The sequence below is a fragment of the Passer montanus genome, unplaced genomic scaffold (genome assembly GCF_014805655.1).
Source record: "Passer montanus isolate IOZ18808 unplaced genomic scaffold, ASM1480565v1 scaffold8, whole genome shotgun sequence".
Classification (NCBI taxonomy): domain Eukaryota; kingdom Metazoa; phylum Chordata; class Aves; order Passeriformes; family Passeridae; genus Passer; species Passer montanus.
The window spans coordinates 14969492-14990539 of NW_024373256.1; the positions used below are offsets into that span (position 1 = coordinate 14969492).

The 21048-nt window shown below is 52.2% G+C and overlaps 1 protein-coding gene across 1 annotated transcript in view; it reads left to right on the forward strand.

The window, feature by feature from the left end:
• Positions 1-21048, forward strand: part of LOC120513172 (syntaxin-binding protein 4-like) — a 46471-nt gene that overhangs the window by 15796 nt on the left and 9627 nt on the right. Inside the window, exons 3-12 of the mRNA XM_039732321.1 lie at positions 697-792; positions 1595-1664; positions 2674-2748; positions 10333-10418; positions 11119-11239; positions 13623-13764; positions 13952-14058; positions 14802-14955; positions 16711-16783; positions 19652-19749. Of these exons, the coding sequence (XP_039588255.1) occupies positions 697-792; positions 1595-1664; positions 2674-2748; positions 10333-10418; positions 11119-11239; positions 13623-13764; positions 13952-14058; positions 14802-14955; positions 16711-16783; positions 19652-19749 (1022 nt within the window). The remainder of the gene's footprint in view (positions 1-696; positions 793-1594; positions 1665-2673; positions 2749-10332; positions 10419-11118; positions 11240-13622; positions 13765-13951; positions 14059-14801; positions 14956-16710; positions 16784-19651; positions 19750-21048) is intronic.

Consider the following 21048-nt stretch of genomic DNA (forward strand, 5'->3'; position numbering starts at 1 on the left):
GGGACAGGGCTGGGCTGGCGCTGGCTCGTGGCACTGCCTGTCCCCAGCCTGCCCTCCTGGCCACAGCAGCAAAATGCCCGGGCGGTGACTCTGGGCAGAGATTTGTTAATTAAAGCCAGGCTTTTTAATCCTTCTCTCCATAGCCTGGATCTTCGAAGCAGGACTTAATGAGCCCTGGATAAATAAGTCTCCTGAACCTTTTGCTGCCAGCCAGCTTAGGGCGGCCGCAGGGACAGGCCCGTGGCCCGAGGGGTGGCCCTGAGCAGCCCCAGCCAAGGTGCTGCAGGGCACCCGGGCTGTGCCGAGCCACGGGGGTCTCTCAGGAACAGGGGTCACCTCCCTGCTCTGCCTCGGCTCCCCCAGGAGTGAGGCTCCCCACAAGTGGCCGCTCCTGGGGTGTGGCTCTGCCATGGGCGGCCCTGTCAGGGGCTGAGGCACTGCTGGGGGAGCAGAGATGTCCCCAACCCCGGGGGTTGTCCAGGTGTGCCCAGGGAAGGAATCTCCTGTGGGAAACACTTCTCACCAGGAATGATTTGATCTGCAGCAGGAGCAGATCTTTTCCCATCAGTGATGGATGGAGCTGCTGCAGAGAGCCCAGGATTCCAGGATTCCATGAATTTAGGGTGGGGCTGCACCGCTCAGGCATGGCTGTGCCAGCTCTGACTCTCCTGCCTTTGTGCTGTGTTCCTCCTGCAGGCATTAAGGTCATTGGTGGCATCAAGGAGCTCACTGGAGAAGAATATGGAGTTTATGTCAAGAGGATCCTTCCAGGGGGTGTTGCTTACGCAGATGGTGAGTGGAACACGGGCAGAGTGCCACGAGGTCTGAGAACAGCCCAGATGAGGGTATTTATTTCACACATTTGTTTTATCCCTTATTAGATATTTTGGGTGCTTGCTTGGGGATTTTCCAGTGGTTGGGGGTATTTTTTTAGTGTGGCAGTTGTTCTAACATCTGACAGCAGCTTTGGACTGGCTCCTCAGCATCTGTTCTATTGCTTTGTGTGTGCACAGCATGGCCCATCTCTGCCACACAAGAACTTTCCTGTCCTTTCCCACCTCCCTGTGGCCCCAAAATGACCCGAGATCCTTTTGCAAACTCAGCTCTGCTCTAGGTCACTGATTTCATGCTGAATATGTTCAACTAAGTAGGTATTAGGGGTCTGCAGAGCTCACCTTTTACAACTTCAGCTAAAAAGATCTTTTTTTTTCCCCAGCTGTTACATCATTTTTCCATCCAATAAAGGAAAATAAATCCAGAACAGGTGGAAGTGCCTCTCCTGCTTTTCCACCTGACCTCGAAATGAACTACTTGACCTCAAAGTGAATTAAGCAAAAGCTTTATTGCAGTTTTCAGTATTTACTTTTGCAACTTCCTAGAGCAGAGGAAGTACTGGGACAGTGGCAAGGGCTGTTCCGGGAGGTTGCAGAAACTTCATTTATGGACATCTGGAAAAACAGGTCAGACGAGCATCTCCAGAACAGCCCATGCATTTTTCATCCTGTCTCTGGGCACAGGGGGGAACTGCCCAGCCTCTCCCAGTCCCTTCAAGCTGTATTTTCCACAGTTTCTATCCATTAGTTTTCTTTTTTAGGGCGCCTGCAGCCAGGAGACCAGATCCTGGAGGTCAATGGAGATTCCCTAATTGGGGTTACAAGCGAGAGGTACCATATCCAAATGGATATTTCCCATTCCTGTTGCTTTTGTGGGATTCTGTGAAGTGGCTTAGGCTGTGGGTTGTGTGGAGGACACCAGGGCATCACTCTGTGTGCTGTTCCCAAAAGCCAACTCAGAACTTATCAGGCAGGAAGATTCAATATAAAAATAGACCAGAGAGCCCAAATTGTGTCTGAGATAGTCAGACATTTCCCCAGAAAGTTGGGCTTTAAACAGCTCCTGGCACCTCCACTCCATCTGCTGCAGCTTCCCAGCACGTCCTGCAGTTCCCAGCACAGGAGATGAGCTGGTGCCTGAGCCTGACAGTGCTGCTCCAGTTCCTTCTGGAGCCACGTCCAGCCCCTCAGCTCCCCACCAAGAGGATCATTCACAGCTCCACAGAAGCACAAGCACTTTGGGGCTCTCCTTTCCCATCAAACACTGTGCTCTCCTACTGCCTGCCTTGCATTCCTGCACCAGGTGCCAAGGCTGGGTGGAAGCAGCATGAGGAGCTGGTCCTGCTGCCAAAGCCCCAGAGCAGCTGGGCTTGGTGACATCCATGAGAACCTCTCTGTGGCTGTGGGAGGCTGTGCCTGGCTCCAGCAGCTGCCCTGGCTGCCAGGGGTACTTGAATTTGGACCCAGAAAATGGCTGTCCCTGGAATGGAAGCTTCCCCAGGCTGGGAATTACAGAATCCTGGAATGGTGTGGGTTGGAAGGGATGTTAAAGAGCACCTCGCCCCAGCCCCTGCCACGGGCTGTGCAGGAGGATTTGCTCACCACCACAGGTGTCTTCTGGGTTTTGCTGTCAGGGACTTCTCATTTACTGCAGAAGTGGGAAAATCAGGGTATGGCTGGGCTGCCCTCGGCCTCGCTGCCAGGGCAGGGAACAGGGCATCCAGCCAAAGCCTCGGCTGCTGGCAGGGTTTGCCCAGGTCAGGGGTCTCTGCCAGCTTTGAGGTGAGCAGGGAGCACTGCTGGGAGCAGGGATTGACCTGTCATGGCCCCTGTGTTCCAGGGCCGTGGACATCCTGAGGACGGCGTCGGCCACCAGCCACATGTGCCTCCTGATAGCCCGCGATGACGACGCCAAGTAAGGGGGACACTGGGAAGGGACCTTGTGGCACTCCTTGGCACCACAGCTGGAGAGCCTTGGAGCAAACTGGGCTCCAAGGCCTATGCTCTGGGAAGGCAGAGGTCTTTGGTAACTGTGCACTGGTGGGAATTCAGTGGAGCTGTAATGGAAGGAAGCAAAGCTTCCCTTGGTGGCTCTCATGCCAGCCCTGTCTGGGTGGGGTCTGTGGGACATTCCAGCACTGAGCAGATTTCCATAGGTGCTTCCCCAGGGAGGACCAGAGCTGCTCCAGTCTTGGCTGTAGGGTGGCACAGCTCCCTCAGCTCTGCTGTGTGGTGTTTCAGCACATCCTGCACAGAACTCTGGATGAAGATGTGCAGGGACAGCAGGATCTTCCCTTTCCTTTCCAGTTGGACATATTGAGTTAAGGTCTTCCTTTCCCAGAGGTTTCCTCCTTCTCAGGGAGGATGAGAAGTTTCTCCCTGAAACTTGTCCCCTTGTTGTCCCCTGGAAAGCCTTGCTCTCTCTGGAGAGACTCAGAGGGTTTGGAAGGAGAAGGAAAGAGTTCAGTCTTGTCTTGGCTGGGTTTAAGCTGTGTGGGACAATGATGGTGCCATGAGAGAGGGCAGAGCTGTGGGAACCCTGGCATGGATTAGTGGGGCCTTTGCTGATATCCCACAGGAGATCTGGCACAATATGCTGGCACATCCTCTCCCTTGACAGAAGCAGGGGCTGGGGAAGCTGAGGCGCTGCAGGAAGCAGGGGCATGAGGGTGGGATTTGGCAGAGTGAGGGTGGCTGTGGGCGGGCAGGCTGTGCTCTGCCCGTGGTGGCTCAGGTCAGAGTCCCTGCTGAACACACCCAGATCCCGTTAGTGTGGAGATGATGGGTGATTAATGATGGATGCATTCCTTATCCATCAGCTGCTGTGCAGCTTTCCTGCCTTGGCAGAGCAGTGAGAGTGCTCTAATGACAGGCATGAGACTAATTCTGACACAGCAATACACTGCTGGAAGAATTATTTGCTATTAATGACGGGCTGCTTTTAGCCACCCTCTTCCAGGGGAAATGGCATCTCCTGTTATTACATTAAGTGCAAGTCCTTCAGCAGCTCTGAGGAAGTGCTGGGTGAAGCAAGTAGGTCACCAGGGATCCTCTGGTCCAAGCAGGGATGCTCAGGATGCAGCTCTGGATCACAGCAGTCCCCTTGGCAGGGCAGAGTGCCAGTGGGCATCTCACACTCTCTCCCAGCAGGAGGGACAGGATCCCACAGCTCGGCTGGGATCCGTGTCCAGCAGCAGCACGACTTGCTCTGAAATACTTGATTTCTCAGCCAGAGCCCCAAGCACAGGTTTTCTGCCTCCACCGTGATCTGTTCCAAGCTGTTCCTGAGCTGCTGACATCCCAAATTCAGCAGGTGTTTCCTGAAGCACACGCAGGCGTGGCTCCAGCTCCCCCCTGCTCCCCGGTGCCTGCAGGGAGCTGGGGCAGGGCAATGAAACTTTAAGCGATTTATCTGGCCTCCGTTCACTGCTGGTTATCTGTTAAATCTGCAAAAGGTTAGCCAGAGGGAGAGAGGAGAAGTAATCAGTTTATTTATTCTTTTTTCCAAAAGATTTGCAGAGATTTCACTTACATAATCATCTCGCAGACTGTTTAATACAGGAATACATATCTCCAGGATTAAGGGCTGTGGGAACATGGGGAAGGATTTTTCTGCTCTCCACTTTTTTTTCCCACTTAGTTTTGTCTTTTATTGATGCCCTGCTCTCTTTTAAGTCTGTCCTTGAGCGTGGGTGAGCAGCCAGCCGGGTGGAGAGGGGCCACCAGCTCTGGGGTGATGCCTGTGGAGGTGCCATGCCACGAGCTGTGGGCACCTTCCCTCTTCCCACTGCCCAGCAAAGCAGCTCACGAGACCTGGGAGCTGAGGAGGACACGGGGCAGAGAAAATTCAGTTTATTTTCAGATCCTTCTTCGCCCAGAGCACTCAAAGCACTCTGGAGGAGGGAACGTCATGGCTCTGGGTTTGGATCCAACACCCCTGCCAATTTTCCCAATGACTCAGCTGAGTAGCATTTTGTTGTGGTTGCCCTCGGGTGAATTTGAGTCATAAACGCTATTATTTGTCTCTGGAGTTAATTATAGGCCCAAATTACCTGTGCTTTTCATGGAACTCAGTCTCTGGCATGTATCAGATGCATGTTTTGGGCCTGTCGCATCAGCTGGGCTGCAGAGAGCAGCAGTAATGCCAGGGCTTAAAGCAGAGGATTCAGATTTGGAGCTGGATTCACCAGGTTTAGGTGATATTTAAATCTGATTTTTGTCTGTGCTCACCTTCACCTAATGAGGATAATTTTATTGCATAGTCATAATTATTGTTTATTCATTCTCAGCCTGAAAGTTCCAATAGTTCCTTGTTTCTCTGCGTTGCACAGATATCGGCCTGGTCTGTCAGGTTTATCACTGGGAGGAGGCAGTTTGTGCTGCACCTCTGTCCTGGCAGGATAAAATACTAAATTCATTGTGTCTCCACATGAGATGCATCCCCAGCATGCCAGGAACAGGGGCTGTTGGATTAGCAGGGCTCACACAACCAGCAGGAAGGAAAGGCTGCTTCTCTGCAAGTGCCCTGGCAGTATGGAACAGAATCAGACTCACAGCATCTCTGAGGGTGGAAAAGATCTTTGAGTCCAACCTCTGACTGATGTCCCAGCCCAGAGCACCAGGTGCCATGTCCAGTTGTTCTTTGAACACGTCCAGGGGTGGGGACACCACCACTGCTCTGGGCAGCCATTTCCAAGGCCTGACCACCTTTTCCATGAAGAAATTCCTCCTGGTGTCCAACCTGACCCACCCTGCCCGGCACAGCTTGAGGCCATTTCCCCTTGTCCTGTCCCTGTTCCCTGGGAGCAGACCCTGACCTTCCTTCCCCAGCTGTCCCCTCCTGTCAGGAGTTGTGCAGAGCCACAAGGTCCCCCCTGAGCCTCCTTTTCTCCAGGCTGAGCCCCTTTCCAGCTCCCTCAGCCCCTCCTGGTGCTCCAGCCCCTTCCCAGCTCTGTTCCCTTCCCTGGACCTCCTCAATATCTGCCTTGTGAGGAGCCCAGAGCTGACCCCAGGCCTTGAGGTCCAGGCCCAGGAAAAGGGGCAGAATCAGTTCCCAGGTCATTGTGCCCACCCTGTTTGTCCCAGCAGAGGGGCTGTGGCCCCTCTGGCCTGGTGTAGATGCAGGATAATCCCTCCTGCCCTGCCAGCCCGGCGTGTGACAGGGGCAGGAGGGAGCTGTCACAGACAGCTCAGCCCATGGCTCTTTTGTTCTGAGAACTTGCTGCTAAGCTGGCAGGGAGGGCTGGGGCTGACTCCAGCAAGCCTGGGTGTGCCAGAGACAAAGGCTGAGCTTTGGGAAAAACAGCCAGCCTTTCCCAGAGCAGTGAGGTGCACCTGTGCCTGGCACTGCTTCCATCCCACCCACAGAGAGGGAAGGCATCGAATGGTTTGGGTTGGAGGGGACCTCAAATCTCATCCCATCCCACCCCTGCCATGGGCAGGGACAACTTTCACTGTCCAATTCCTTCTCTGCCCAGCCTGGACTGGGGCTTGGAATCGCCCTGACCCAGGCACTTGGCCTTGCTGTGCTTTATGAATTTTGCACGGTTCCCCCTCTCCAGCCTGTCCAGGTCCCTCTGGATGCCCCATCCCTCCCCTCCAGGCTGTCACCTCCTCACACAGCTGGGTGTCAGCTCCAGGCTGGCTGCGGGTGCCCTAATTCCACTGGCGCTGTGTGAGAAAATCTGCCTTTGTGACGTTTTTGGAGTGCTCTGGGTTCATGGCTCCCACTCACCTGCAGGTTTGTTTTTTTTTGAGACAAACCAGTAATTTCTGATGTCACAGGCTCCACTTTCTCTCTCAGCTGTGGTGCAGAGCTGAGGTTTCCAGACGCTGTGTAACCTTTGATGTAGGATTCACCCTTTGTTCTTCCAGGAACAAAAGGGCAGGACAAAGAGGCATTATGAGATAAAACAACAATTTTCTGCCAGGAGATTGACCCCTTGCTGCTTCATCTGTAGCAAAGTCGTCCTGGAGCTGGCTGCTGCTGGCAGACCCCCCATCCCACCCTGGGGCTGGCTGAAGGCTGTCCAGGGACAAGTTCTATTGCAAGCATCCTGCAGACCTCAAATGTTTGCATCCTAATGAAAAAAAAAAACGGAGAAGGGCTTGTTAAAATGAACTTTCCACCTCATACAACGCCACGGTTGTTGTTTTTTAATCAAGCTGGGCATTTTAGTCCTGCAGGCACCTGACAATTCACAATGTTTTAGTAAGGGTCAAATTTTAAATATTAAAGACATCTTCTGAAGCCTCTTGGTGTCTGAAAGCACAAAGCAAGGCCTGTTGGCATTCCTTCAGCACGCTCGTTCATTAATCGGCAATGTTTGGGCATTGTCTGCCCACGTCCAGCTCCTCCAAACACTGCACTGAGCACAAAATTAATTCCCAGGAGACTGGCACCAGAAAGTGCTTTACTTTCTGCTGGGATAAGTGTGTGCCTCCAGTTAGTCATGTGTTTGTGTCCCTGGTGGAACTGGGGCTGGCAGGACTGACCAACAAAGCAGGAGCTGGGACAGTGGCATTTGGTCACATTGTCCCTGGGCTGGACCCAGTCTCACAGCTCATTCAGGCTCCTGAGAAAATAATGATAAACCTCCTTTGTGGATGAATTTCAGGACACAAAATAAACAACAACAAGGAGTGCTGAGCCCGAGCATGTCCTCACTTATGACAGAGCATTTGGCAGCGCAGGTTAGTGACAGGGTTTGCAGGGTCACAGAGCTGCTGCACCAGTTGCATTTGCATTGACTAAGAGTATTTCAGCCATTGTGTGGCGTTTATGACCTCCTCTGTGCTCCGCCGGATTATTATCTGAGGAAAATGGAACAATAGATGACCACAGAAATACCCAGCCCAAAACAAAACCTAAGTGCTGGTGGCTTGGTAGCCGCTGGGAATAATGTGTGAGATTGCAGCGTGTTGGACCTGCCCCTGCAGGGGTCAGGGAGGGGTAAGGCCTGGCTGTGTGAGCTGCCAGCGAAACTGGTGTGAATCAGCTGCAGAGGCTTTACTGGGAAACTGAAATAATTCTGCAGAGATCCACCCAAGGCTCAGCTCAGGGATCCGTGGATCAGCAAACCAGGGGCTGACTTGTCCTTCTGCTTTCCCAGTGCTTGTGGAATCATTTAGGTTGGAAAACACTCTGAGACCCTTGAGTCCAACCCTTAACCTCCCACTGCCAAGGCCACCATTAAACCATCTCCTTAAGCATCACATCCACATGATTTTTGAACATTTCCAGTGATTCCACCACTTCCCTGGGCAGCCTGTTCCAGTGCCTGACATCCTTTCGGTGGAGAAATTTTCCTAATATTTCACATATTTTGGTGCCTTATGTTATGAAACTGTCTTTCCCTCATGCACAGTAAATGCAGGTCACACAGGGCTGGCCCCACAGAGCTGTCCCTTGGTGGACCACCAAATGCCTGCCACTGTCTGAGGGGTGGGTCTGATAAAGAATTCCAGGGCTTGGAGAATGGCTTTGATCATCCTCATGTTCCCCCTACTGTTGTATCACCACCATGACTGGGAGGTCACAGCATCTTCTGGGTGTCCTGGTGGCATCTTTGCTGTTCCTGGGAAGTTTGTGCCCAAGAGGTGGAAGCCAGAAGAGCTCTGTGGGACAAGGGGTTTCTGAACAAAGTCGTGGTCTTTTTTAAGGTCATGGGTCTGGTTGATAAAGACAATAGTATGGATGCAAATATTGGGATTCACCAAGGCATGTCACTGAGCATTGTGTGCCACTTGGGTTTTAAATTAACATTAAATGGAATGAATAAGGCATAAATTTGATGGCAATATTAGATAAGGCATGCGCTGGTCTTTGAAGTTGGTTAATGAGCTGGTTGTGACTGGGAAGATGTAAATTACTGAGAGCATTTCCAGCAGGAACCTGAGGAGCTGATGATTCATTCATCATTTAATATTGTTGACTCTAATCTAGCCAATAACACCCAACATCTGTCCTGGTGAGGAACGCAGATGACGCAGCGTCTGCGAGTGTGTCACAGCAGTCTCCTCGCTCAGGGAACTTTGCTGTGGCTGGGTTCCTACAGGTTCACCTCTTGAGCTTGTCTGACTGTCAAGCCTGAGAGGGAGCCACTCATAACCAGGCTTTTCCTGAGGCTATGGCATCAGGAAGGCACCTTCCCATGGGGATTCCCTCCTGCCTTCAAAGACGACATCTAATGGTGTTACTGTGGCCACTGAAACAACATTTTCAGGGTCTCTCCCACTGCCTGGATGCTTATTAACTGGCATGTGTAAGAAGTTAGTCATCCTTGAGGATCTCTCTGCCAAAAGGTCGGATCCTTCAGGTGGGGTTGGGTTATGGAGGGAGAGAACACCCCCCATTGCAGAGGGACAACATGAGAGCAGCATGGCAGGGCTGGATCAGAAGGCTGCTGAGCATGAGCATGATGAAGATGTCATTCCTGCACCTGCCTCCTCATCTGAAAGGATGTGAGGGGCTCATAGCAACTCAAAGAAAGGTTACAGAAATGGGGCAGGAGCTGGTAAATGTGGACAATGGTAGTTCTTAATGGAGTTCAAGAATGCAAAAAGAGGTCATGAAGGAAATCACCTGTGGGGTACAGGGAGTTCCAGCTCATCAAGGGCTCAACACACGCTGGTCAAATTCAACCTGGAACAAAGCATCTGGTGCCTGCACATGGAGATCACTTTCTGGGGTATTTTGGGGATGAGATTGCATACAGGTCTTTGTTGAGGTGTCATGCTCCAAGGGTTTAGCTTGTGATGTTTGTGGAGAACATAATTATGGATGGATTGGGAGAGTGGGCTGATGCTTCTGCAGGTGCCCTGAAAGCCATCTCCCTCTTTACCCTAGCAAGAGCTACAGGATCTGATTTCTGTCCAGGAAAAGAGGAGAAAAAACAGAGAATAACCTGTATTTAACTGTCCTAGAAGGAGTCACAAATAGGCCAAGAATTTTTGGGTTATGTTTGCACAGTTACAACTCCTTCTGGCAGGGTTAATTTGTGTGGTCTGTTTGCAAAACTTTTGAGCCTTATAGTTGGGGTGAAAATATTCCCAGGAGGGCCCATGAGGTGGAGTGCAAGTCAGGATGCAGGGCAGGGCTCCAGTGTTCATCCTGCCCTCCTCTGACAGTTCTCAGCACAGAGCCTCTCCATAGAATCGTAGGATCATAAAGATAGGAAAAGACCTTTAAGGATACATCCCTTCCCAGTCCTCTTGCCCTGAACACACTCCAGGGCAGGGAAGGAGCACTCTGGAGCTGCAGCCCATCACAGGAAAGCTGCACTGCCATGAGATTGATTACAGACCTGAAGCCTTGCACAAGCTCTTGAAAGCAGGGTGTTCCCCCTGTGCATGAGGAAGCTTTGACTGCTCCCCACAGCTGGGGAGCACCAGCCCTACAGCCTTGGTACCCAGTCCCTGCCATCAGGGGCTCTCTTGCCTTATAATCCTGTGGGGGAGTTCTGAGCAGCAGCTGACTGCACCGTGGTTTTGCTTGCAGGAGAGAGTTCTCTGAGCTGCTGGAGAAGTTTGGCTCGCAGAGCAACACGGGCTCAGCGCGGAGCTCGCCGGTCCTGCACGGTGGCAGTGAGTAGCTCAGCAGGGAACTGAAAACCCCTCTCTCTGCAGAGAGTTTCCTTTATCCCAGTGTCATTCTGAAGGAGCTGTGGTTGTATTTGAGTAGGTGTTGGGGTGGAGGTTTGAAGAAAGCTTGTCCTTATTGCAGACCCTTGGTGCCTGCTCAGAGTATGGCCAGTGCTGCCAAGGAGCGATCAAGGGAGACTTGAATTGGGGTCATAACCCCTCCCCTGATCCCCAGATTCTGCCTAACTGATGTGCTGGGCAGGTGACTCCATCAGTAAATGAAGCTGTACATTTTTGCCCTGGATTTCAAGGCATTTCAGCAATAATTCATTTAAAAATCATTATCTTTCATTTGCAAATGGGAATGTTTAATGAGATGCAACAAGGTTGACCAAAGCAAGAAGCTAGCACAAAAAGCCATGTGCCTGGGGAGGAAAGCTTTCCCTATGGCTTGGCATCCCCCCAGACAGCTGCTGGCCCTTCCCCTATGGCAGAGGTGTGTAGGGTTGGCAGAGGAGTGACAGTCCCACGCTGGAATTGTGCCAAGGAGGCTGAGTGTTTCCTCTGATTCAGCCCCATCCTGATGTCTTTAACCACCACGTGGCTTTCCCCAAAAATCCAGGAGTGCGGCAGCAGCAGAGCAGGGGGGAGGGTGATGCTGGAGTGTCTGTGTGCCCTGGACTGACTCTGCCTTTCTGTTCAGGTCGATACCTGGAGAGCACCTCCTCGGGCTCGTCCTCCCGCTCCCAGAGCCCGCTGCTGCTGAGCCCTGCCAACTCCCACGGCCCCTTCCTGGGGAGCCTGGCGCACGCTCCTCACGCACAGTACGTACCCGGCAGCAGGACACCACCAGATCTCAGAGGGCTACACCCACAAAAGCATTCCAGTGCTTGTTGAACAGTTTTGTTCTTCCTTATGACCTCTCTACTCTTCCATCACAACAGTTCAGAGACCACAGCATCTTCTGGATGTGGTGGTGACATCTTGGCTCTTCCTGGGAAGTTTGTTCCAATGGGGATGAGAAGGTTCCCAGTTGAGACAGTCAATATGTCTGCACCATGCAGCAGCTCCTCTTCCTCCCCTCTGAATCCCAGGGAGATGCCATGGTTTACAGCCAGCTGAGAGGGCCCTGGACATCACTTGTAAACCATGAGCAGAGTGTTCCTGCAAGGCTGGTGTGGCTTTCAGGAGGTGTTTTTGAGCTTGTTTCCTCTTGCCCTGCTCCTGGCACTTTGACCCCATGCTCCGAGAGCACGAGCACCTCTCCATGCAAACATTTGGGGTCATCAGCCTGCAGTCACCTCATCCTTTGGTGGCCAGAGCATCTCCCAGAGTGTGTTTTCATGTGGTCGTCTCCCTTGCACGTTCCGCAGGGTCAGAGGTTTGGACAGGCCAAGCTGGTTTTTCTGCAGTCTCGTCTCCAGGGCCCTTCTCCAGAGGGACAGCTTGGGGGCTGTTCACAGTCATGGCATGGGGACCATTTGTCCCCAGGGCTCGCAGCTCCCCTCCTTTGCCAGCACAAACAAGCCAAAGCACTGGTAAAGAGAATCAGCCCTCACTGCAGAACCAGTAAATCCTCTTGCTAAATACCAGCTTATTAGGGATTTGCAGAGGACAAATATTTGCCACCAGAGGTTTAAGCTGCTTGCATGGAGTGAGAGACCCACACAGAGGAGACACCAGATCATCTACTTGGCAGCTGCTTTGGACAAGCCATCCTTACTGTGCTGTTAATTCCCTCCAGGCTGAGGTGTAGAATCCAGAATGGGTTGGGTGGGATGGAACCTCAGAGATCATCTAGTTCCAACCCTGCCACTGTGGGCAGGAAAATGAGCATTTAGGCTAGAGGGGCCTGTCTTGGTGGCCTCCTTGCTGTGCTGTGCCACGTTCTGCTTGTCTCCATGCTGCTCCCAGGCCCCAGAGGTCTTCCCCTGGAATCACAGACCACTGGTTTCACCTGAGCATTGGTGGTCAGCTGTGAGATGTAATTTGGGCCACGGGTCTTCTCATGCATGTGGCTGCCACCCCTTCTGCTCACCACAGGCTGTCCCCAGGCTGTGACTTCTCGTTGTGGCATCACCTGAGGTCCTGCCCTACCACTGAGCAGTGGGAGCTGGATGAGATGCAATCTCACACAGTCAGGGTCTGAGATTGTCGGTTGAACAGAGCATTTTAATGCTGTTATTTCACTACTTCATTTCCCTAAGATTGTTCACCTTAAAGCCATGTTTTTTCATAAGGCTGAGCCCATGCAAAGCCCATGCACCCCTTCCACACCACCAGGGATGGCACTGCTTGGGAACGTGTGCCCTGTGGGGCACGGGATGCACAGCTGCTCTTGTGTCTGAAGTTGTAACACGAGGAGCCAGTGCAGACTCTTTGGGCAGTGGTTGCTGTGGAAATAAATTGAAAAGCAACAAGCCAGCTGCACCCACCCCATCTGGAGGAAAAGGGTTTGCTGATCCTTACCAAATCCTTCCCCAACCCCCCGTTGGAGTGCTGCCCATGGGAGCTCAGTGAAATCCCTGGTCCCACAACTCTGCTGCTGCCAGACCTCCCTGCTGGCACGGAGCCACTGCTGTGGCCGAGCCTTGGTGGCCTGTTGAGTCCTGTCCAGCAGCTCCTGGAGGGAAGGGTCCAGCTTATTTGCTGCTCCTTTCCATCCTCGACTGGGCAAGCCACCTGCCACAGCAGCAGCTCACAGTGCAGTGGGTTTTGCTGTAAAGGATGCCCATTTCTAGGGCATGTTTCTTGATTTTGGGTCCAAATCCTGGTTGAGACACACCCAGCTATGTATCCTGAGCTTCACTTTGATGTTTTCTAAGAACTGCTTGATAGTTGATGCATCTGTAAATTGCTGCCTGGTGATTTAGGTGGGTTCAAGCAACAAACATGTTGATCATTTGTGTGCTTTTGGCTATAAAACCAGGAATGCCAAATATATTCTGGTTAAATCTTTAGTTTCTTCTCTAAATGAGTACCCCCCTATTGGGGATTAGGGGAAGCAGTCTCCTTAATAACACTGAACAATGTCAGCCAAAGAACAGGAGGCCTCACTTCCCCTTTCCAATGGTGGGTGGAAGAAAGGATGCAAATAAAAGGCTGGGAGAAGGATCACACATGGAAATAAATCCAGGCAGTTTGTTCAGTGATGTGAGAAGATAACCAGATCACCTTGAGTCACCTGCTGACTTTTCTCCCTTGCAGCTACTCCATTGACTCAGGAATCCAGAGCATTTCTGTAGCAAACTCCTCTGGCTTGGGGCTGACAATCAGTGGTGGATCCAACAGGCCTGACGGGCCCATGATTTATGTCCAAGAGCTTTTGCCAGATGGAGACTGTTACAAAGTAAGTTGGCATGGAGACCCTCAGGAGCTCTGCCATGGGGACCTCTCCTAGAGGTCTCCTGTTCTGAGGCAGCTTTTCTAAGAGTACATGGATAATTGCATAGACTAATAAGGATTTGTGTTGCAGGAGAAGGCTTTAGGCAGAGATATCCCTTCTCAATGCTGTGTCTTTCTCCCTGTTTGTTTAGGATGGTCGACTCCGACCTGGAGACCAGCTCATCGCTATCAACAGAGATTCTCTGGTGGGCAGCACACATGAGGAGGCCAGAAAAATAATTGAAAAAGCCAAATTCAGGTAGGCATAGAAAGCATTTCCTGTCCTCATCAGGTGCTACTGAGTCTTAGGCAGAACACTTCATACCAAGGTTTGGCTTCAAGGGCACTATTAGCCTTAAATGATTCTTTAAGGTGGTCACATCAGGAAATCTTGAAGGCATGGATCATCCTGAAGTGGAATCCAGACCTTCCTGATGTTCTGGGCCTCATGAGGATCTCCTATCACTGCCCAGCAGAGATTTGAAACAGAACTGAAGTTAAAGAAAGGAGACTCAGGAAGACCTTAGGGATCTGTATAAGAGGGTGGAGTCAGGTGGGGATTGGGCTTTTTTCCCAATTAACAAGTGACAGAACAAGAGGAAACAGCCTCAAGTAGTGCCAGGGGATGTTTAGAATAGATATTAGGAACAACTTCTTCATGGAAATGGTTGTAAAGCCCCTGGCATAGGCTGCCCAGGGCAGTGGTGGAATCATCTAGAAGCGTTCAAAAGCCATGGAGATATGGCACTTGGGGACATGGGTCAGTGGCGGCCTTAGCAGTACCCAGGAAATTGTGGAACTCGGTGATCTGAGGGGTCTTTCCCAACCTTCACCATTCCATGATCCAATGGAATGCAGCGGGTGGAGATCCAGCTGCACTGGTGCAGGCTGCTCAGGCCTGGGTGAGGCTGTCCTGGAGACAGAACCACAAGCATGGGAGCTCTGCAAATTTGTGCCTTTTGTGTCGTTAATAAGATGTTCTGTGCTTGTTGTTTGTTGAAGACACGAGGGAAGCACAGAAGTGGCCTTTATCCCTGGGAGGGGCCGGTTACATCCCGGACTGTCTGCTCACAGCAACAGCCCGTCCCCGCCCCCAAAGGCTCTGGGAAACGGCCTGGGCTCCTGCAGGCTGAAGGTCCACGTGAGGTCCCCAGAGGTAGGTGGAAATTCATCTCTAAAGAGATATGATACCAATCCTGGAGACAGACACCAGTCCTGGGATCTTTCCTTGATCAGAGAACTCTTCTTTAGGGAGTCCCTAGTAATACTTCTGGAAATCCAGTGGGAAGTCTGTACTGTTGATGTATTTACCTGCAGGCAGGTGTTTTTAATCTGAAATAATTTCTTCTCTCTTGGGTTTGAGACAGAGATAGCTCTGTGGAGGTAATGACAGGAGTTTCATCTCCAGGGCCTGCATTCAGACCTGTTTCAAGAGTCTCAGGTTTAAAAAAAACCAAAGCCCTTCTGTGGATAGCAACCTGCATCTAATTCAGCACCAGTCATAGGGCTGGAAGGGATCTCTGGAGTCAGTTTGATCTGCTCCTAGCCAAAGGCAGGCACAACTCTTTATTCTTCAAGCCCTCTGAAGAAGATGAATCCCCAGCATTCCTACGCAGCCCATTCCTGCTCCTGACTACTCTAATGATAAGCCAGGCTCATTCCTCCTGCAAAGCCAAGCTCCACATTGTGTTTGCAGAGAAGTGCTTGAGCTGTGAATGGCTGGACAGGGTTTAACCACACAGCCCTCAGGGTCTGCAGCTCCATTGTGTGCATTTGTCACTCCCCTCCTGGACTGGTGCCATGCTGGGTGTCCTTTCTGCTCTCTTCCACACAAATTTCCTTCAGAAGAGGCTGGCTGGATGTTCCTTTCATACAAGACCATTCACAAAACACCTTGCTTTCCAGACCTGTGGGGACACAGACTTGCATGAATGTCACATATGTGTTGCCTTTGGGTGCACCAGGCTGGAGATGTGCCCTAGAAAGGCACCAGAGCCCCTGGAGCTGTGGTTGGGTGCTGTGGTTGGACCCCTCACCCCCGATTGTGTGATGCTGTGCACTTGTATGAAATCACACCATTGGCTGGACTGAAATGGCTCCTTTCCTCACTTTGCTGCTGAAAGGTGGAACTTCTAATGAGGTCTGGACTTCCACACCAGGGAAAGAGTGGCCAGGCATGTGTGCTCCCTGTCTGTATGTCCTCACACCAGCCCTGTGCCCTCTTGGCACCCAAGTCCCCAGCTGTGTCACAGCTGACTTGGTGGTGCTCACCCATGGATTGTTTTTCCCTCTTCCTTGTGCTTTCAGCCATGACATAGCACACAAGAAAGGGTGTGAAACTGATCTGGGCTTCCTGCCCTGCTCACTGGGATAATTATGGGTTTGGGGTAAATGTTACACCTGGCTGTGGTCAGACTGGGGACCTCCCTTCTTGGTGGTGCTCACCCACGGATTATTTTTCCCTCTTCCTTGTGCTTTCATCCATGCCATAGCACACAAGAAAGGGTGTGAACTGATCTGGGCTTCCTGCCCTGCTCACTGGGATAATTATGGGTTTGGGGTAAATGTTACACCTGGCTGTGGTCAGACTGGGGACCTCCCTGCTGGATTGGATGCAGAGCTTCAGGGAGAGCCTCTGTGGAGAAAGCAGGCAAGGTCACAACCAGCCTCAGCACTCAAGCACAGTTAAAGTAAGGACAGAACTGTTTGTGTGTGACCAGAGGTTTTGGGGTGGCTCAGCCTGTGCCAGGTGCTCCCAGAGAAACCCCTGGAATTCTTTAGGCTCACCTGCACAAGAGGTGTATGTGGCACCCTCATGGCTCTGCCTTGAACTCCTCTATCTCCTGCTCATTATTTACAGCAACAGATTCTTCTTAGCAACTGTCTGTGCTGTTTTGTCTTGTTTTTCTAGAATAGACGTGAAAATCCTTTTCCTGTGCCTTCTTTGTCTCCGGACATCTGCCCACCAGAGCTTACAGTCTCAGGTGAGTCCTGCCCAACCATTCTCTTTGTGTGGTGACAAAGAGCTGTGGCTCCTCAGAGCTGAGGATTGTGAAATCACAGAATCACAGCATGGATTGCCTTGGAAGGGACTTTAAAGCCCAGTCCATCCCACCTCCTTCCACTATCCCAGAGTGCTCCAAGCCCCTGGCCTTGGGCACTGCCAGGGATCCAGGGGCAGCCACAGCTGCTCTGGGCACCCTGTGCCAGGGCCTGCCCACCCTCACAGGGAACAATTCCTTCCCCATATCCCATCCAGCCCTGCCCTCTGGCAGTCCAAAGCCATTCCCCTTGTCCTATCACCACATTTTTTATCAGTGTTTATACTGCTGGAGTGGAATTTAACGGGGTGATAGTGACACTCAGCCTGCTCAGAGAGAGGGCAGGCAGCAGCTTGGTTTACTCAACGAGTAGTAATTATGTCCATGTTTGCCCATAGTAGCAAAACTCTTTACCAAGGCATTTGAGGACTGAGGTATTCAAGGAGACAAATTCCTCCACTCTCAGCCTGTGGGCCACTTGCAGCAGTGGCTCTGCCCCCCCAGACATGGAGCAGGTTCTCCACAGGCCACATTCCCTTCTGGAGGGGATGGGGGCCTCGGACACACAGCATAAAAGCAGTCAGATAGAGAGTTGGGATGTATACAGCAACCCTGGGCTCTGAACAGGTTTTGAGGATGCCCTCAGCTGGCCAAATTGGGAAATGGCTTAGAGATGTTAAATAAATCAGATTTCTCTCTATATCCAAGCTTCTGGTTTTGCTTGTTTTTCTATTCTGTGTTTCATCTCCATGCTCTGGGTTTCCTGAGCTCTTACCTTTTGTGGAGAGAACCACTTTGTTCATCCAACAGTGTGGCAGCAATGGGGGGTGAACCTGAACCACCCTGAAGCTTCCCAAATCCCTTAATACTATTGAGGAAACCTGAATAATTCTCAGAGCCCAGGAAGAAAACCTCCACAAGGTACCCCATACCCCTGTGATAGGAAGGTTGGAGGGAAAGATGGACTTACCCAACAAATCCTGAACAAGTGCTGCCCACCATTCTTGCAGCCTCAAATCCAACAGCCCTTCCTTCCCTGGGGCTTTGGCTCTGCTTCCAAACCCCTGTGCCTTGCTGCAATTCCCCTCTGGAAGGCTGAGAGCAAGCCCTAGAGGTAAACTGTGTTTGGTCCATACCTGGGATCAGCAGGAGATGGAGCAGCTGCTCCCAGGGATGCCTGGCTCACCTTGGGTGAGCTCAGCAGCTTCAGGTCTGCCTTCCCTGCTCCCCTGGAGAAGCCCTGGGACAGGGATGAGCTCTCCCTGCCCTGAGTGCCCTGCAGCTGCCAGGGACACTCTCAGGTGGTGACCACAGACAGCCAGTCCTGGTGATGGGGACAGAGCAACCCAGTCCCAGCAGTGACCCACCCGTGGCCTGACTTAGCTGGAGGATTTGATCACTTCAGGATTTGAATGTGGGATGCTAAGGAGGCTTTGTGTCAGTGTTGTCATCCATGGGGACAGACAAGTGAGTCTGAAAGTACAGCCAGGCTGGGAGCCTGGGCCAGGCAGTGCCTCTCTCTGGCTGCCTGATGGATGCCCTGGATATGGCTGTGTCCAGAGCTGACAGCAAAGGCACATGGAGCTAATCCTGATTAGCCATGGCTTGAAGGGTAATGGCTCTGCCCTTGAACTTGGAGAGGGAAGTGGTGCTGGCTGATCCAGCAAACCCATTTGCTACCTCTTGCTGCTTCCCAGCTGCTGGCCTTAGCAGAGCAGATGGATGCCTGGATTAGGAGGATTATGCAGCTCCTCTGCTACTCACTGCCTTCTCCTGGCACCTGGGCCCTACCCCCATGGCCAGGAGGGTGAGGTGCTGCAGGGATTCCAGAGGAGCTGTGCTGCTTGGCAAAACAGGGCTCCCTGTGATGTTAACCAGAGCCAAGCAGCAACAGGAATTGCTCCCTGGGCAAATCTCATGACTGGCATGAGAAGGAATCTCGTCGCCTGGGCTGATGGTTTGAGGGTGGGCAGGGGCAGGCACAGCCACCCTGCACCCTTCTGGAGTCTGGCTGGGCTCTTCAGGAGCAGGTGACACCTCCTACAACCTCCTTCCATGGAGTGTCATGGTTCCTTACAGGCAAGGGTTAATCGTAATGGAAAAGGAGGGTTCCCTCCAGGGATGCAGGGGCAGGACTTGTGCTCTGGACCTTTTCAGCTGTGCAGCAGTGCTGGCAATGCTGAGCCAGCTGTTGGCAGCTGGATCCTGCAGCTCATGACAGCTTTTCATCAGTTCAGCAGCTGCTGCCTCTGCCTCTTGTGCCTGCCTCACAACACATGGGGCTCCTTCTACCCAAAACCCCTGCCTGCCCAGCTGAGGGGAAAGGGGTTCAAGGCTTTTTGCAGTCTTGGGGAGGGAAAGAATCTCAGAGTGGTGCTTTTCCACATCACTTTTAATCTGTTCATTCCCATGGGCGTCAGGAATTCTTTCCATTTTGCTTCATCAGAGTAGACAAGAACCAGGCAGTTTTTAATTCATTTTTTCTCACAGTTCACCATAACTCCAAGACTCCACAAAACTGTGATTGGAAATTTCCAAAGTGCTGGAAGTTTTTTGCACTCTTTTGTCCCTGGATGAAACATCTCACTTTAAACCATGCAGAAGCCCAGTTTCAGAAGGATTTGCCCCAGTATACTATCTTTCCAAGAGAGGCCTAGTTCAGCCTTTCAGAGCTGGTTTTAGTAAATCCTGGACTTGGATTTTTGCCCTGCTGCACAATTTTCTATTTCATGCAACAAGAAATCTGAGTTTCGCTTTGCAGACACCTCTACCCAAATGCTTCCCCATTAATATTTGCTTTTGATTTTTCAGCACCTGCTTCAGCTTCTAACTACAAAGCAGCTTCAGGCACCAAACCCAAAGTAGCACTGGATCCCCATATCCGGCTCAAGGATGGAAAACTGGAACTGGTAAGTGGCAGGGTTCCTCTCCCCAGAGCAAGGTCTCCTCCTTGGGCACTGTGCAGGAAATGGAGGTTGAGTCCAGCCTCTGAAGGTAAAGAGGGTGAAACATCCTGACTGTGTCCAAAGCGGCATTTAAACATCCCTTGGCTCATCTTGGCTGTTTCTTGGTGCTCCATGAAGCTCCAGAAGTCTTTTCCTGGCAGCTGCACCTCCCTTGGACATCATGTCATTGGCTAAGGTTGTGCCCTCCAAATTTTGGTGCTGCTGTCACTGCTAGGGTGACCTCAGGCAGCCTGGTGTGCAGGAGGGAAGGCTGACACAGGAGATTTCTCATCGAGGAGCCATCCAGACCCGCTGATTCTTCCATCATTTTATGGAGAGCACTCTCCATGGGCACGGAGCGGAGCTGCTCCCCTGCTCACCGAGACCCTGGGGACGGGCAGGGTGCCTTGGGGGCCGTGTCCCGGTCTGGCACCTTGGGTTCCTGCGGCGGGGATGTGGGCACAGAGCCGTCTGTGCGGCCCCGGAGGGCCCATGTGCCGAACATCTGCTGCCCCCCGACGGCAGCGCAGCGGAGCCGGGCCCTGCGCCCGCGGAGCTCTCCCAAAGCGGCACCCAGGGTGGCTTTGTCACAGCGACCTCTGCTCCTCGCGGGGACAGAGCAGCTCCTCGGGGCTGGCAGGAGCCGAGCGCTTGGCTTCACTTTCCAAAGCTGTGTTAGTGGGGGGTGACACCGACTGGCACAAGCGCAGGTGGCTTTGGGGTGGCCAGCATCCCAAAGTGTGGGTGCCTCGCACAGGGGTGGTGGGCAGAGCGGGGGTGGGACTCGAAGGGGACAGCAGATGGATGCCAGGGACTCGCTGGTGCTGGAAAGCTGAGCCGGGATCCCTCCGCAGCCCCTTCCCAGGGAATGTCCGGGAGCTGCTGTGAGCAGGAGCTGTCAGTGCAGCCTGCCACAGGTGAATGTTTCACTCGGGCTCTTTCCCAGAATCTGCTGAGCTCGACTTGGTCTTTTAAAAGCTTTCAGTTGCTGCTGCTAGCAGGGGAGTAGGGCTTGTACAGGCTTATCTGCTTCTGTGTGCTGCCCTGAGGTTGAACAGATAAATATCAGTAGAAGTTAGGGCATCAGGAGTAATGAGAGAGCAAAACATACAGTGGAGGAGCAAAATGTTTGAGTATCTCCTCTCTCCATGAGAAACACTCTGTTAATAGCTTTTATGTTCCTGGTCCCAAACACAATTTCTGGGCAGAAAGAGAAAGGAGAGGCTGAGCTCTTGCCAGCTGAGTCTTGCTGAAACTCCACTG